General features: G+C 34.8%; 1 protein-coding gene across 7 annotated transcripts in view; it reads left to right on the top strand.

Annotated features, from left to right (window-relative positions):
• Positions 1–18,643, top strand: part of HGF (hepatocyte growth factor) — a 62,143-nt gene that overhangs the window by 34,980 nt on the left and 8,520 nt on the right. For 5 of the 7 annotated variants that reach the window (XM_048933428.1, XM_048933431.1, XM_048933429.1 and 2 more), the window contains 10 exons: positions 3,899–4,073; positions 5,826–5,953; positions 7,344–7,446; positions 9,410–9,549; positions 10,994–11,032; positions 11,513–11,609; positions 14,494–14,568; positions 15,162–15,308; positions 16,001–16,107; positions 18,005–18,150. In XM_048933428.1, the coding sequence (XP_048789385.1) occupies positions 3,899–4,073; positions 5,826–5,953; positions 7,344–7,446; positions 9,410–9,549; positions 10,994–11,032; positions 11,513–11,609; positions 14,494–14,568; positions 15,162–15,308; positions 16,001–16,107; positions 18,005–18,150 (1,157 nt within the window). Of the gene's footprint in view, positions 1–3,898; positions 4,074–5,825; positions 5,954–7,343; positions 7,447–9,409; positions 9,550–10,993; positions 11,033–11,512; positions 11,610–14,493; positions 14,569–15,161; positions 15,309–16,000; positions 16,181–18,004; positions 18,151–18,643 lie in introns of those variants that run through there. The other 2 variants (XM_048933430.1, XM_048933435.1) reach the window with 2 other exon arrangements.

The following is an 18,643-nucleotide window of genomic DNA, read 5'->3' on the forward strand; positions in this document are numbered from 1 at the left end:
GCATTACTATGACAGAAGAGTAGTAGTCCAGCAAAATCTCTGCCTTCTTTTAAGTTAGTAGGAGTTTATCCATTGACCTAACATTTGTGCAGGATTTGCATCTGGCTGGTTGCTTCAGCTGTAGAATGACTCAAGGCCCCTGCTGATTCTCTCATGCTGGCATTACTGTGAGAACCAGTACTGAGAAGACTGTGGCTTTGCACATGAAGCTCTGGATAACATTACGGCTCTTTACTCAAGCATCTATGAATATATGAGCTGTTCATTATGAACAGTTATTTAGTTTAAGATATCAAAATAAGGAAGGTTTTATGGAAAAAGGGTACATCCGAGTACTGAATTTCCACTGAAGATGTCAGTGTGAACATGTCAAAGTTCAAATACAGCTCTGTTTGAATTGCATGGTTAATTTCGGTCTTGCAGAATTTAAAAATAATTACATCAAAGTTAAAAAGTGGAGAAATGCTGCTGACATTTAATAAATTCTTCAGTTCATAATGTAGTTTTATACAAGAATAAAATGTGACAATCAATAAAACACAAATAGCAGTTTTTCAGATAATGATTTGTATGTGATCTGCCTTTGAAAGCACTTTTCCTCTCGGTTCAGAATGTTGAACTGGAACAAAAAAAAGGTATTTCTGATGTGATATCAAAGTACCTGTCTGCATAGAAATTGTGTATCAAACATGAATTCATCTTCCAACTTAATAAATAATGGTTTTCTGACTGAAAAAAGCCCACGGTGTTCCAGGGCCTTACTTTAGAGGAATTTCTAGGATACGGATGGGGTGTCTTACTGATTTCTGGTGTCATTTTGCATCCCGAGAAAATTGGTGAGTGTGCTCTCAGAAGCAGGACTCATTTATCAGTGCTCTGCATGCCTTGTATCCACGCTTGGAGTTATTGTACTTGGCTGTGTGTGTGACAGGAGTAATTAGCCTCAAGATCAAGACCAGTATGAGCAAAGATGACTATTTGAGCTGTAGTCTTAGATAACTTGGACATTTCTTAAAATTTGGCAACTGTACTATGGTCTGCTGAACACCTCTGTAATGCCTAGCAAGGCAATCATTTTTCTCCATGCTGTTGCATGTCTCTGTATGCGTCCAGTTTACCCTTTTTTCCCATGAACAGAGACACTGTTCCCATAGTGTCTGTGGAAATCACCAGCTCAGTTTGTTAAACCTTTTTTGATCATTTCTCAGCTTGTTCTGGGATTCAAAAGAAAGAATGAGAGAAGTTGTTTCTGAGGACCAAAGCCATGAGAACTATAGATTTAAATTTCAGAATTATATTTCATAATATTTTTTGTATCATTTCTCATATTTGAAAACTAGAAGTTTCTAGGAAATAGAGGTGGTCTAACAAGAAGAATTTAGAGAGAGTTCTGTAAACCTTTTTTAGAGGAATGATAGAACTTATTTGTTAACTCAAATTTAAAATATTTTAAAGATCCTCTGCATTACTAGAATTCTCACTGAGATGTGCCACAGAGTAGTATTAGCAGCTAATCCATCATGCATTATGGATCCTGAAATAATTTCTCTCTTAGCCATCATAATGTGAAGCGTTCCAGCAATGACTTGGCTTTGCAAGTATTTAAGTGATAATGGGAAAGACAAGTTTGTCTGGTTAGAAGTTCATTTAAAGAGAACATTTTAACACAAATTGATGTAAAAGCTGTTCTAGAGATAGAGTTAACTGTCAAGACAGTTATAGTAAAGTTAGCTCTGTATCTTTAGATGAATGAGAAGAAGAAAAACTCTACAAAATAGTGCTGTGGCATTGCTTAAATCAATTGGTGCATTAGCTGTTTCAATTAAGGCATATAATAAAAAAAAGGACAAAAATATATATAACCTAATCTAATTATTTTTTTCCATGGCATGACACTACAGAGTAGTAGATGTACTACTATATATAATTAGAAAATTACAGTTAAAACATTAACTTCATATGAATAAATAAGGTCTTTGTATTGAGCTTGTTTGGAGTAAGATAAACTTGCATTAAATTGAAATTTTATGCTATTAGGAAGACGTTTTGCTAGAGTTATACATTACTAACTTTGAAAGTATTATGCAGCCAGGATGCCATATGTATGCTGAAATGTATCTTGGTGACTGACTTTCTTATTCCAAATTGTACATCATGGCTTTTTTTTTCATTTTTGATGAAGGAGATGAATATCTTTTTTCAAAGATAAATAGGTTTTTGAATGTGGTACAGTGATGTTCAGTCTAATCAGTTTCAGAACTCTGTTAGAATATAATTCCAATTTGTTTTCATATATTAGTGACAGTAGAAAACTGGAATATGCAGCTATGCATTTCTAATAGATGTACAAATGTGTCCTTTGTTCTTGTTGTTGTTGTCCAATTGTTTATAAAATGAATACAAATGATTAAAGTCCATTTGATGAACCCACCGGAAAGACTGCATTTATCAATCTTCAGAAGTCTGCTTGCGATGCCCTTTCCATTTTGGAATGAATTTAGAATTGACAATTCCATTGAAACAGGACAACCTTTGCAAACAAATTAAATTGGAAAGGAAGGACAGGAAATTAATCTGACAATGAAACTCTGATGTGAAAATATGAAGCAGATGAAGAGAAAAAGGAAAATTTTCTGTATCATGTAGAAATGTATAATTCAACTGCACAACTTGACGTTATCCTCTGACAGGGAAGTGGTCTTTAACATAGAAGATTAGACAGCAAATCAACCAAACCCATCTGTTACGACATTTGGTTTCCTGAAAAACCATATTCTCCACAAGTTCACAGAACTGGCTGAAGTTAGTAGGCATGAACTATATATAAGTAAAACACAGGAATATTTTTCTAACCACTGGACTGTTTGCTTAAAAGTAATTTGAAAAGTTTATTAACATGCTTATTGCTGACAACAATACTGTAGGAAAATTAATAAATTTATTCTTGTGAACAACAGCAATTACCAAAAGATGAACAGTTACTTAAAAAAAAAATTGTTATGGTGGGAGTTTCTGGGGACATTGCAGAAGCATTATTGTAGTGCATTTAATTTTGTACTACTTTGTATATAGCTGATGCAATATCTGTGCCATTAATTTTCAATTATGGAAATTGCATAAGAAATAGAAAGACTTTCAAGTTATGTGTATGAGTCACTTCAGAAACCACTGTTTTTCTGAATTTAGTTCAAGACAACCCACACCAGAATGAATGCAGAGTATATCAACATCTGTAAAAGATCTTGAGTCTGATGAATTTCTTGGTGTTCAAAACATTTGTCCCTGTTTAGAGAATAATGATCTTTGATTTCCAAAAGCAGGACTATTTTTTTCTCCAACTATATGAGGCATACAAAGAGAAGCTTCAAGGAATATTTAGCATGTTACTTTAGAATAAGATTTATCTTTTTTTTTTCTTTTTTCTTTTTTTTTTTCTTATTTTCTGTGACTTGATATTCTGGGAATTCTTTGGAGAAAACCAGTTAGGTCATTCTTGTCCTTCAAACATGTTTTAACATATTTAACACTGTGCACATGTGTGGTCACTCAGTTTTGTAAAGCTAAGAAACAGAGAAAATATTTGCTGAACTGAAAACAATAACTAAGAATATTTCTTGACTTTCAGTGTGATAGAATGAGTCAAGTGTCTAACAAAAGTTCCTAAGTATTACACAGCTTTTAGATTCTTGGCCTACAAGTGGGGAAACTAGCATAAAGCCGAGACCCATTTTGATTTCATGGATGTTGTCAGTGGGAAGACAAGATCATTATTCTTTAAAAGACAGATTGAAAAAGGACTTCAATTCCACAATTTGGACTGCAGTGTAGATTTCAAACCCTACATCCTGATACGGGTTCGGTTTTATGAAAACAAGACATCACTTCTCTGCATTTGCAGATGTTGGCATTCTGAACAGCACAGAGGCAGTGGCTGAGACAACAACATGCATCCAGGGGCAGGGCGAAGGATACCGTGGCACAGTCAACACCATATGGAGTGGGATCCAGTGCCAACGGTGGGACTCCCAGTTTCCTCATCAGCACAACATCACTCCTGAGAGCTTCAAGTGCAAGTGAGTAGAGACAGTGTGTGTTAATGCTCTTGGCTAAGAACAATTCCTGCTGTTTTTTTTAAATTCATGCTGCCAAAGTAGGCTGTGGGATCCCTGTCCCTCACTCTGCACAGTGATACATTTCCTCTGCTTGCTGGAAAATATTTGAATATGGGAAAATAAATTATTCCTATCTCAAAACATTAGCTCTAGGTGAATTTGGGTAAAAATGCCAGTCTTTTTGTTTTTCAATAAACTTTGGCAATACTTTTTTGATATTTTTTTTCAATAAATAAAAATTGATAATACTTGGTATTTGCAATATTTGACATTTATTATTAATTAATATTTATTTTCAAAAATTTTAATCATTTTTCCATTTATTTACTAAATGTATTTGCACAAATGAAACAGATTTTACCTGAGGGAGCACTGGGCATCTAAGCATCCTGTACAGTACATAAAAGGAGAGAGACATTCACAGCATGTGAATCTACTTGTTTTTGGCAGTTATCTTAATCATAATCTTTTAGTCCTTTTTTTTTCACTAAGTGTAGAAGAAACTTAGCTAATTAGCAAAGTGTAACTTTGAGTCTTTATAAATATATATATGTATAAATGTATTTATCAGTGGCTGAATGACAGTGTGGACTTGTGTTGGGATTTAACAGTGCAGACCTTTCAAGGTAAAGAAAAGACTTCAGTTTCGCTTCAGATTCTCATTCTAGCAACAGCTTGTTTGAGTAGAACAGTTAGGTTTAATACCTTAAGCTCTTTACTATTGTTGTTTGGCATATTGGTCAAATATTGTGTGTAGAAACAAATCTACTGAAAACGTGACAGCAAATAGGAAATTACCCTGAACCTCCTCTGTTAATTGCAGGACCATCTTAACAATTTCTCTAACACTGTGCTGGATAAAAACATTAGGACTTTTTATTCAGCTGGTGTCTGAGTGCATTGTAGCTATTCAGGACAATAGATTGAGTTAAATCAATGGAACCACTTATAAGGATGTTCAGAACACAGAGGTAGAATTACAGCATTAGATCAATTATTTCCATAGTCTGTTATCAGTAAGTGATGCAGATGGAAAAATGCAGTGAAATATGGCATTACAGAGAACATGGCAATGACTGTCAGGAGATGAAAAATAAAACATTTAAGAGGTTTGATTATTTAATTCAAGCTGCAAGAGACATTTAAATATGTTCCCTCGCGGCCAACTTTAAATTTAACAGCTGTATAGGATTTCAACATACTTTTTTTTTTTTTTTTCATTTCTAAGATTCAGTTTCTTAAGTGAATCACTGACAGTCATAAGGACTTTGTTCCTCTAAGCTCAGCAGAACCATTCAGGCACAGGGAATTTTAAGCACTCTGGTAATGTTTGTGTTTAAAAGCACTTGTAATGGATTGCAGGTGTATCCAATGTCAGATTGCATGCAAATTTTGATGGAGAATCCTGAATAAAAATAAGCTACATTGAAAAATATATATACCAAAATATTGATAATCTTCAAATGCAATCTTATAGCTAGTCAAAACATAAGTCCACTGAAAATGAATTCTCATAATCATTTTCTCATTACAATTACTACATTTTCTGGTATATGTAATCTTACTTGTTCCTCAAATCCCTGCACTTGACACTGATCGAGTTCCACAGACCTTTAGGAGCCTATATTATTTCTAATTCATAATAAAATCTGATAGAATGCATCAGTGGTTTTAGGTGATCCCTGCTGCAAGCTAACATATTTATTTTTATAGAGATTTGAGGGAGAACTACTGTCGAAATCCAGATGGATCTGAATCACCCTGGTGTTTTACTACTGACCCAAACATCCGGATTGGTTATTGTTCCCAGATTCCTAAGTGTGATGTATCAAATGAACAAGGTAACAGAGGGAAAAGTGATAACATAGCCTTAAGTGAACACTGTATTGTTCCAAATGGTAGATAGGCAAGCATGAAAACTGGAAAAGCTGATCTCAGTACATCTGCATTACACCTGAGTAGTTATACTTTAGTGTTATTTGCATACTTGGGATTCATCATGGTGTAAATGAGATTCATTTCTCAGTTCATGTTTCAGTTCCAGCAGGGAAAGTTGCAGCAAAGATTTGCTGTTGGATCTGATTTTTAGACTAGGTGAATCTATTACCACTCTTAATTTGGAAGGCCTTTCCCAAAGCTGAGATGATTTTTCATGATTTCTTGGTTAACTACTTTTGTTTTTTTGTGCATGAGGCCACGAACCCTTGTTTTTTTTTTTCCCCCATAAACCCCATTGACTAAAAGAAGTTGAGTTGAAAAACCACGTGGGATTTCCTATATAACCTTTTATCTTCAAGCTCTCTGTCCATGAAGTCCACACTATGTCTTGGTATTAGTCTAAGGAGTATTATTGCCTCCTGAGAACTCATATCAACCAAGTCACTACCTGAGTTTCAAACTTGCGATTTATTACCTTACTTCAGCATATATTAAAATCTTCTTTAGATTATAAAGAATTTATCTCTTGCAAGAATTCAGTTAGAACAAGAATTATGCTTTGACTTTCATTCTGTGGTGTTTTTTTTTAAGTATCAATTATCAAAAAGTAAAAATACTGATGAATATGAAATGAAATGCTTAATACAGAAGTCTTTAGAGTAATGCTCATTTTAAATAATCCTCTTGAAAAGTCTCAGAAAAAAAGCTTGTGATTAAAGCTTATGAATTAAACATGACTTCTACTGGAGGCAACAGGCAAGATTCTGAATTACATTAAAACTGAAGTCATGCAGATTTTTCAATTTTGCCAAAGTAGAACTTAAATCAAGAATTATGTGCGGTATCCAGAGTTTACATGAAGGTAGGTTGTTGACGATAGGCAGACTGAAAGCCTGTTTTTGAGGAGAAAGGATTAAAGATAGGGTTTGCTTTGTTTTGTATAAAACAGTTCTTGCCAACTTTTAGAACATTCGGTGCAACCATTATAAATTATACACAACCTAACTACTTATGAAAGAAAATGTCCCAGTTTATCTAAGCAAGATGACATTTAAAATGCTACTGTACTGAGAACAAAGGCCTCAAGCAAGGGATTATGTATCTAAATTTGAAAACTTTCTCCCTTTTTCTTTCTGATTTGATTTATACTGATGCCTGATTTATATCATAAAGTGTTTGCTACATGTAAAACTTGTCTTTAATTATTGAAATTAATGATGGAAAGGAAGAGTTTTCTTTTCAGTGTTGCACAGTTGCCCTCTACTTTTCTTTGTCTCAACATTTCATATTCAGATTGTTATCGTGGCAATGGAAAGAATTACATGGGGAATCTGTCCAAGACAAGATTTGGACTAACTTGCTCCACATGGGACAAGAATATTGAAGACTTGCGTAGGTGAGTAAATACAAAAGAGATAGTTCAGTGACTCCTGTTGCCTCCAGATGGCATCTCAATTTCTTCTGTAGTGATTCTAAAATAGCCCCGTATACCCTGGAACTCGTCCCCTTCCCCTTCCCCTTCCCCTTCCCCTTCCCCTTCCCCTTCCCCTTCCCCTTCCCCTTCCCCTTCTCCTTCCCCTTCCCCTTCCCCTTCCCCTTCCCCTTTCCCTCCCCTCCCCTCCCCTCCCCTCCTCTCCTCTCTTCTTCTTTCTTTTCCAGTCTTTCTTTTCCTGTCTATTCCTGTCTTTTCTTGTAGTGTCTTTTTGTCTTGTCTTGTAGTGTCTTGTTAAAATATATTACACAACATGTCTTTGTTCAAACTAACCACTAATTGCAGGCTTTGGGATGTTTCTTAGTGTTTAGTTTACTGGTCGCGTTTTCCTCATTTGTCCTTGAAAGTTGTTTTTTTGTTTTGTTTTGTTTTGCTTTTTTTCTATGAGAGAATAGCAGGAACAAAGCAGGAAATGGTTATGTTACATTTGCTCAATATTTATATTTGCCTTTTTCAAAGTTCTGAACACCATAAATTCCTGAGCAATTTGATCTGTTCTCTTAGCTCTTCCTGTTTGAAGCAGGATGTTGGACTTAATACCTCCTGAGGTCCCCTGCAAACTGAAAGTGGATCATGAGTCTAAAATCTAATGACACTGACATCAAATGCCATTAAAGCAAATTACAGTTTCTATTGTTTATCATTGCTTTAGTTTCTGAATTCCAAGCAGTGGAAACAGCAAGTTTGTTTAACTTACTTGTTAAGGTAAGAATGATTCAGCAGAAATTACGAAAGATTTTCTCAGTCACTCCAGGATCCTCAGTGTTCTCTCTGTTTGTTCAGAAGTGTAGATTAATAAAGTTCAGGAGTAATAGGATCACTGTAAATCTGTAAGTGAACCTTCAGAGAAGCTGCATTATAAAAAACAGATTTCAGTGACACTGTCTGTAATCACAGGCTGGACTATGTGTTATTTCCCCTACCCAGGGTCAGAGATAGATATCATATATATTCCAGCCTACTTTCTATCTAAAGCAGGAGATTTAAGATCAGGACTTCAGAGAGCTCAGATAAGTCCTCAGTTAGCTGTGAAGGATACAGCTTGAGCCTTGTACCGACTGGATGCTTGATGCAGGTGAATTCATGAATACAGATCAGCCTTTCTTCCTTTGCTGCAGCTAATTTTCCACCCAGGAGAGACTGGGAAATTACCTGTCTCACCTCAACAATTACTCTGGTTTTGGGAATGTCAGAAACAGTACACATGGTTGGTTATGACCTCAGAGGGCAGCACAGCTTTAACAAGTAACCTGTATGTTCCTGTCTGGCAGACCAGAAATAAACAGCTTTCTTCACTTCAGATTGTCACTCTGGATTTTCACCTTTTATTAAATGCTTTGTGTAGGTCTGCTGCTTAGGTCACCTATAACTGGAATTTGATCAGTTCAATTCATTTTTCTCCTTGCCTACTGCTTTGTCTGGTTAACTTCCTTGCATTTTTGCTTCCTTCAACCTACAGTTTAGCTTTCTACTATGCAGAATCAGTTTTCTCTTCTGCTACCCGCTAATCAGGATGGAGAAGATACCCAAGTTCCCAGGCAGATTTGCTGAATGCAACATAGACACTTTTCAAATCAGTTTAAGGATTTTTCCTGAAGGTATCCGTGGATTTGAGTTTGAGTGAGAGATCTAGAAATCTCCCAGCTGTCCACTGGACTCAGTGCTTAAAATAGTAACCAGAGGAAAGTTGGACCCAGATCCAGCAAATATTTGTCTCAGCTTCCCCCTGATTTTAACCAGCTCTAAACCCTGACCTGCAGGCTCAATCGTCTAATATTACAGTGCAGAGTAAAGCAATATTTAACCTTTGAAAATCTCAGCTATAGCATAAAGTTTTTCAGCACTTTGAATTTTTTTTTCCCTATAGGCATATACAAATCTTCAGAGAACCAGATGTTAGTAAACTGAAGAAAAACTATTGCCGCAATCCAGATGATGATTTTCATGGTCCCTGGTGTTACACAGATGATCCTCTCATTCCCTGGGATTACTGCCCTATTTCTCGATGTGAGTATTTACTGTGCCTCAGGCACTGTCAGCTGTATTCTCAGTGAAGACGTGATGTCACATGCATATGTATATACATTTCCCTTATCATTTGTGGCAGCAGAAATAATGTAACTCCAGAATCAAGAATCAGTTGTGCGTGATTGAGAAGGAATGGAGGAAGCTGCTTCTGAAATATATGAACAAGAAGTCCTTTTCCTTAACCAGCTTGGAGATTTCAAGACTTACTTATGCAGTAGGAGCATAAAAGCTCTATTACAGATGGTCATTTTCCAGCAGATCTAGCTATTGAATGAGGGCTGGATGGAGACAATTGTCTAATAGTCAGAGTGCTGGCTATGGCCTTAAGAAACCCAGGGACAGCATTTATCTTCTGTGCTTCAAAGCTTCATTGTCTGTCTGTGTGTTCTGTATTTGTGTTTAGAGTGAGGATAGCTCACTATAGATATGCTGATGTGTAAATGTCTTATATATATTAGATTGTGCTTCTGGATGCTTGTGGGATGATTCAACTCTTGACAAAAATTAGGAAGATCACTCCCTTAAAGTTGCATATTATAAAACTACATAGTTTACCTAAACAGAAATAAAAATTATGGGGAATTCAGTATTAAGCTGGAGCTAGGTAGAAAAAAATATATTTATGCCTGAAAATGTGCAATTCACATGTAGGTTCAAGATTTTCTTCATTACTTCCTATTTCTAAATTACTTAGCTGTGTATCCTGGTAGTAAATTAGGATAACTTAGGATTTTAAATATATATGTCTGTGATGTCTAGAGTTTGGAGATAATGTTAATTCCATTCCTAGCAGCAATTTGCTGCATTTCCTTCCATTTTTCTTAGGTGAGACAGTCTAACATTTGTTCATTCAAAGTTTCAGCAGCTGCACCCATACATCTAGCTCATACCACTGGGCTACATTGTAGACTTTACTGAAATCAAAATTTCTGAATAAAATTTAAGCAATCTTGTAACTGCATTGAGACTTGGACTATATGAAAGAGCAAAGAGAGTTTGGGGAACAAATACTGATAAAGGACAGTTAGAAAATTTCTTCAAAACTGATCTGGGTTAAATTGTACTACTTCTATAGTTTCAGAAAACAGAGAAAAATCGTGATTTCCTTTCTCTGCCTTGTCATGTTTAACTGAAATGTGGAAACTGAACATGACAGATAGCCTGATGTATTCAGGATTCAGCCAAGAAACAAAATGCTTTAAACTCCTTTGCAAAATGTTGAATTCTTACTCCTTTCTATTGGAATGAAATTCTTCCATCTTGCTAAAATTGAACTTTTATGGAGTATTAATGAAATTACTGACATTTTAAACTTAATGGAATATTAAAATTAACAGTATGCCCTTTGCTGTTTGTTATGACTGTATTCAAGTTTAAGATGCGTTTTAATTTTGTATTAAGGATATTTTATTTGTCTGTTTAGGTGATGGTGATACAACTCCTACTACAACCAGTTTGGATGGTAAGTTAGTTTGCTGATTTACTGTGCATTGCATGCATTTCATCTTCCGAGACTAGCCATTTATTTCCTACTGGGAAGGTTGAAAATGGACAGTTAAAGATATAAAATATGCGTACTAGGAAAAAAATATTTTTACAAAAGGCAAATGTAGAACAGCTTTATTGCATTTTTTATTCTCACGTTTCTGTCTTGCAAGGAGTGAGATATGGTAACAACTTTCATTATTTGCTTTGTAAATATGGAAATGTTTGTAAAATATTTTAAAAGATTTTTTTTTTTTTTTATATTCCTGACTGAATCTATGTGGACTGAACCCAACTTCACTGAAGTAGTTTTGATGTTTTAGAAATATACTTCATTAGCTCAGGAAATAATATCCTATCCTTGATAAATATTGACCTTCTTGTGGTCCTTATGTGTAACTGTACAGGTTTCCTACCGCTGTTTTTAGTAAAATGTGATCTCTGGACCTGCTTTCAGATACTGTCATTCCTTGTGCTTCAACAAAACATTTGAGAGTTGTAAATGGAATCCCAACTCAAACTAACGAAGGATGGGTGGTTAGTTTGACATACAGGTAACTATCATTTTGATAAGAAGGACAATTCATCGAGTAGGATGTTGATTTTCAAACTGTAGAAAACATTAATTGGAATAAGGATACTTCTAGACTGTAGTTTAATCCTGTAAAGACATTTACAAATTAGCAATCCTGGAACACCTGGTGATTCCATCTTGTTACATATTGCTCCGCCAGTGAAAAGGTTCTATGTTCATTATGGCTGAGTTACACTTGTGAGCTTCTAAAGCATCCATAGCATTCTGCTCTTTAGATGGGCAACTGCATACCGTTTCACATAATTGGCTCCACATTTAGCCTTAAACTGTTTATTTTATAGATAGTTACAAGAAAATTGAGTTTCACGTCAATGTTTACTTTTCAACAGTAGTGCATTTAGGAAAGGATTCAGGATATATACCCATAGCTTTTGCTTTCTGTTCATATCATTGCATGCAATTAAATGGTAATTTGTATTAAAAAAAAAAAAAAAAAAAAAAGGCCTTTAAGGAGATCTGTTTTTCACTCTGTAAAACAAGACCCTAGCATGTACATCTGGAATTGTGTATTACATTATGTCACATCTTAGTTTGCTACTGTGTAAAAGCCAGAACACAAAATTATTGCATATTCTGTTCATAACTCATCAGCTAGAAGTGTGAATTAGTAATGAATAACAGAAATAGATCTCGTGCATTTTTTTTTCCTTGTCTATTAGTAGAAAATACAGTGCATGTTATTACTATTAGCTTATGTCATCACTTTAAAAACTGTGTAGGTATCTACCAATATTCTGGGGAAAAAGAAAACAAAAAATTTACTTTCTGCATTACTTTACTGCTGAAGAAATCCTGGGAGTTGTTACCAGCCCTGCTAATGTTTCCAGCTCCTGGGCTCAGATCAGAACTAGAATATTCTAAAAGTTTAGCAGATTGCCCAGTAATAAATATCTAGAGTAACATCATTAGACTTAATAAACAGGTGGGCTGGAATGCTGAATCGCTGTGGAAAAGATTATCCTGCCACTGTTTTTAAAGCAGCCTTAATGGATGAGGAACATTTTGCAAGGAAGGGGAATTATACCTGGGTGCTTAAAATTTAAATAGCTAATAATAAATAATGTTAAGCTAACTGAAAATGGATTTCGTGCTATACTACAGAATTCCATTAAGCAGATGAATACATAAAAACTGAAGATTATTTTATGAAAAAGAGATTCCTGAAATAATCCATCAGAAAATATGTATTTTGAAGTATTACATATAGGCATAAAAATATACTCTTATTGTGTATGCTACCAGGGAAGCAGATAGCCTTTTTTCTGAAACAGTATTTTAATAATTTCATGATTTTTCATGAAGGATTTAAGAGTTTCATAAATGATGCTGTATTCTGAAAAAAAAAAAAAAAAAAGCTATACATCTTAAACTGGAACTGCAATGGCAAATTATTACTTATGCTTACAAATTTGTGTTCATACTTGGCAACCGAGGTCCACTTCAGAATATTAAATTAATTAATGATATATTTTCCTAAATATCTGATGCAGATTCTGTTATCAGGAATATTTAAATATATTTGGAGAAATTTCATTCATTTCAGGAAATCGGTTCTGGATTTGTGATTTGTTTAAATAAGTGCTTAATATACTGTATTAGTCAGACTTGTAAAGCACAAGATGCAATCATGTGAAGTTATATTGGTAAATAGTGAAACAAACAAGCAGGAACACACATTTATACTCCTTTTTTTTTTTTTTTTTTTGAAATGTTTATAATAAAACTGGGAATCACAGAATCATGGAATCATTTGAGTTGGAAGGGACCTTGAAGATTATTTAGCTCCAACCCCCTGCTATTGGCAGGGACACCTCCCTCTAGACCATGTTGCTTAGAATCATGACTTTATAAAGAATCCAGCCTTTTAGACTACATAGATTGTTCCTCAACTAAAATACAACAACAACAAAGCACATTACTCCAACCCCCACCCTCCCCCACCCCAAAACAAAGAAACAAACAAACAAAACAACCATAACAACAACAAAAAACAACAAAACACAATTAAAGCAGTCAAGCATCTCTGTTATTCTGATTTCTTAGAACTCCATGTAGGATCTGGGCTCCTTCCAGCATTTCTTGCAAAGTTCTGAATATTTGTTGATTTGAATTTATAAATTGTGATATTTTAATTTTTTTTCACAAATCATTGACAATTGTGATTCATTTTTTAAAGAGCTGTAGAAAATAAATGTGACTTTGGAGACACAATGAAGCAAACTAATTAACCTGCATTCCACAGTCATCTTTATTTCTGAAAGAACTGCCATGCTTAACTGTTTTAATTTTACTTGATATATTACGCTGCAGATTTTCTATAATTATGTGTAGGATGTCATATACTGCAGATTGTTTCCAACTGAAGTATGTGGGGACAGAAATCTCATAGGACTGGTTACCAAATAGTAACTCTCCACCTTGAGGTCAATGCTCTGAATAATACCTACTTGAAAAATGTTGTTTACATGTGGTGGCAGTCTGGGGACTTGTTTGAATGTTTCAGTCCAATTGCTATTAAAAAGAGGCTCACTTTTTAAGTATTAATTAAAATATCTCTCATTATAGATCCAACTCTGAAACCACTAAAGGAACAGAGTAACTGATTTTCTCTTTTCTCTTGGCTCATGCAAATTGGAGCAAATTTGCAAAGCTGTGCTACCACACATATTCAAACTGTGAGGCAAAGGGACAGCAAAGTGTTTCCACAGCCTATCATTCAGCCACCTTTCCCTGCACCAGGGGGTTTCCTAAATGAAAGCTTACACAAGTAATCTTTAGAGATTTTGTCTGGGTAGGAAAAAAATATCCTTATTTATGTATGTATGTATTTATTTATTTTACAGAAATAAGCATATCTGTGGAGGTACTCTGGTAAAGGAAGAATGGGTTCTCACAGCAAGGCAGTGTTTCCCTTCTCGGTACAGTAGTCTGTAGTCTTGCAATATTGAAATACATGCATTTTCTGTAACTTGACAGTACAACACTTTTATTTGAATGCAGCAGTTTTCACTCCTGTTTATCTTTAACGCTGTTCTTCTGATGTCAAAATCCCTGAGAGGCCTTGGCATTTTCAGTTTTTATCATTGTTAATCTAAAGGAAGTCTGGTGGTTTTACACAGAAGTGCGAACATGTTATCCAAGTGTAATAGTTACACAGTTGCCTCTTTGTGGAAATAATCTTAAGCTTTTTCTGAACTGGACAGAATAAAGTAGAAGTTTTGGGCAAACTTTGAAAAGTTCGAAGGTTCACACTTTCCAAAGATTTAAATGCTTGCATTCTAGTGGAAAACAAAATCACATTTTAGTCACAGCTAATGATGAAATTATGCAGTGGCTTCAGACCAAAAACTTATATTTGAGGATGTTGATTTTGGATTAGAAATTGGCAGTGTATGCTGATTTCTAGTGAAGTGCCGGTTAAGATCTTGTACTGTAATTATGTTAAGCAGAGCTTTTTGGGGTTATTTTATTATCCATGCAGCAAAATCCTAACTTACTTTGCCTAATTTAGTTACAAAGATCTGAAAGACTACAAAGCCTGGCTTGGAGTCCATAATATTAAAGGAAAGGGAGAAGAGAAGCACAGACAAGTTCGGAATATCTCCCAGCTGGTATACGGTCCAGCAGGATCAGATCTGGTTTTACTGAAACTTAGCAGGTTAGTAGCTCTATTGCTAATTCCAGGATTTTCAGCTGCTGAATGAAATTCATCCTAAATAACAGTGGCAGATTTAGTTCTGTACGGTTTTGATACTGCAGATGACATCTCTATAGGATAAACTTCCAATTATAGGATGTTCATGTCAGTTGTTTCTGGGCACTGGGCACAGCATGAATATATTAAGAAATTGGGAGAATTTCACTTGAAATATCCAGAAATGGTGTCTCTTTTACTCAGAAATCAGATGTTACTTCTGAAAAATTATGCCTTTTTCCAGATTATGAGGTTTAGTTTATTTATTTATTTTAATATTCATTGATAAGTACATGATTTTCATTTATAGAGCAAATAGCAGATTGCATCTAAGATATCTGTTTACATATAAACTTTCAAACTTTCTCAGTGTTAGAAAAACTACCTGTTCAAATGAAATGCTGTCATTACTTGCTTTTAAGATGAAAAGCCAAGTTTAACAGCATAAAAGTAGTGACATCATTTCCAGAAATCTCTTGACAGTTCACAAGTGTAATATACGCAAAAAAGTAGAAGAATCCATCATATTCTTCAAAGATGGAAACGAAAGGAAAAGAATTGGTGCATTTTTTAACTTCTATGAACATTATTTTAAGGATAGACTCTAGAAGGTATAATAAAATCTATCATGTGTATTGTTTGTTTTCTCTTTACAGACCTGCCATATTGACAAATTTTGTAGAAATAATCCGATTGCCCATTTCTGGATGTACCATTCCAGAGAAGACCAGTTGCAGTGTTTATGGATGGGGATACACTGGATGTAAGAAATTATTTTTAAAAACTAAATGAATACGTTGACATGACAGCTTACTTCCTTCCTCTTGTAATTATAGGTGAGGCTGCTGGTATTACCTGATGCCACATTTGTCCAACACTTTTCATTATGAAATGCAGTTTCAACTTTCTTTTTTTTTTTTTTTTGATTTTGTAAATCTTTATGCATTTTATCCAAGATAAATTAATGTGAAATATTTTCTATTAATCCATTCTTTTCTTTAATTTTTTTTTTTTCCCCTTGAGAGAAGACAAAATGATTCAAAAATTTCAAAGAACAAACTGCAAAAACAAAATGGATTTACATATTTTAAAAAATCTGGCATAGTTGATTTAAAGAGTTCTGAACCTGTTTTGAAAAATTCCGATTCATCTTCATGATTATTTCTGTATCTCAAAGCAGGCCACCTGGTGGAAAAAATAATATAGAATCATACAATACAAAATCTTAAGATAATTAATGTACACAAAGACAGTGTTAGTAAGGATTCACAGGTAGCACTGCATCTCGCATTTCCTAACTGTTGAGTGCTTGACCTTACTAACATTTATAAAACAGATTTTGTGTGAAGTAAATACAAACTTTTGGTGAAGAGACATTTATTTAGACTTGGTAAGTATTATATCTGGCTAATGATATGTTGATGACAAAGTAAATAGCTGCCAGTTAACAATAATTACTGCAGTAATTATTGTGCTCAGGTGCCATTTTGCCACAGATCCTTAGTGAGCAGCAGTAACATACTCACGCTGTCCTGAAAGCAGAGCAGAAGCATCATTGTAATTGTAAGGTTCTCTCCCTTGCAAGCATTACTTCAAACATTTCTTAGTGGAAGGCAAATAATCAGTGCCAACCCTACTGTAGATGACTGTGTTTAATGTTCCCAGCATGGCTGTATTAGATATCCTCCGGGGAGAATGGCTGTCTAAGGGAAGTAGGACTGCGGCATGATGCAGCGTCACAGGAAAGCTTAGTTTAAGAGAATAGATAAAGGAATTTGTGCTATTGTGGAGTTACATAATACCATAAATACATAACATCCATCATCCAAGGACTTTGTACCTTATTTTATATGCTACTTAATGCAATCCTCAAATCATCACAGTCAGGGAAGGAAGAAGTGCTACATTCATTTTTGTACTCAAGTAAACAGGATAACAATTCTGTGAAAGGCAAAGCTGACACTTTTATTGATCACTGTACAGAGAATGGACAAGTCCAGGCCCTCTATTTTAATTCACAGCTTGTACAGACTTGTCTTTTGACATGTGAACAAGAAAAAGCTCCACGGGGCTCCTGCTTCCTGACCTTCACAATGATGAATGGAGATTGCATAAAGTTGTGGATCTGCTCTTGCAGGTACAAAGTCATTCAGTGTAGCTGAGCCAGTGCTGAACAAGAAAAATCCTGTACTGCTATGGTATTTTTAAAGTTACACATCCTTCATTAGGCTATGGCAGCCACCATTTCATGTTAACCCTTGTTTCAGGCAGGAAGTGAAATCCTCGCTCTGCTAACAGGAGTGACAACATTTCACACTTTCCCTGATTTCTGTGATATGCCAAAGCAAGCTGACAGTAGAATCTATCTCTTTCTTCCAATACTAAAAACCTCTTCAGATATTCTCAGAGAACTAAAGAGAAACGCACATCAAGAATATTTATTGCAAATTTTGTTTGTAGCAAATATAAAAAATCCTTAAAGGACAAATTATTGATAAAAGTGAGGATAAATGAAAATATGAGTACTGGGGACAAAGTACACTGAGTTAACATATAAGAGTAAGTTCATCCAGATTGCATCTTTAATATCTTCTTTCTTTTTTTTTTTTTTTTTTCCCCACAAAAATAGAATAAAGTCTTTATTCTCTTTTCAATCCTAGTAGCTAACTATGATGGTCTTCTCCGGGTAGCAAACCTGTTTATTTTGGCAAATGAGAAATGCAACCAATATCTCAAAGGGAAGATCACTGTGAATGAGTCAGAAATCTGTGCTGTGGCTGAAACCATTGGTTCTGGGCCTTGTGAGGTAAATATTACATTTTCTAAGAATGTATTAAGAGCCATCAAACTTACTTTTTCTTTCTGAGAAATAATTTACTTGAGTTTTTTTATAATTATTCTCTCTGCATCAAACTTGTACACAAAAAAACGTATATGAAACTTCTGCACTGGAAAATGATTAGTGTTTCTAATGATGTATTTGCTGATGAAGTGTGGGAAGAAGTTTCTTTCCATAAGTTACTTTGTGCTACTACTCATGTTAAATATACTTAGGTGCCCAAACACTTCTCTAGACTGAAATAAATTTGTCTTCTGTATAATAAGGCCTACACTGAGTTCTGTGCTAGTAACACCAATTCATTTGGATTGAGAAGCAACTAAAGATTTGCGCAAATTGAACTCCTTAGCTACATGAGGATTTCCATGCAACATCCAAAAAAAAAAAAAAAAAAAAAATCACTGCTTAGTAGAGTTAATGAAGTTATGAAATAAACAGAAAGATCCAAAAATGTACTGAG

The sequence above is a fragment of the Lagopus muta genome, chromosome 1, assembly GCF_023343835.1.
Source record: "Lagopus muta isolate bLagMut1 chromosome 1, bLagMut1 primary, whole genome shotgun sequence".
In the NCBI taxonomy this organism is placed as follows: domain Eukaryota; kingdom Metazoa; phylum Chordata; class Aves; order Galliformes; family Phasianidae; genus Lagopus; species Lagopus muta.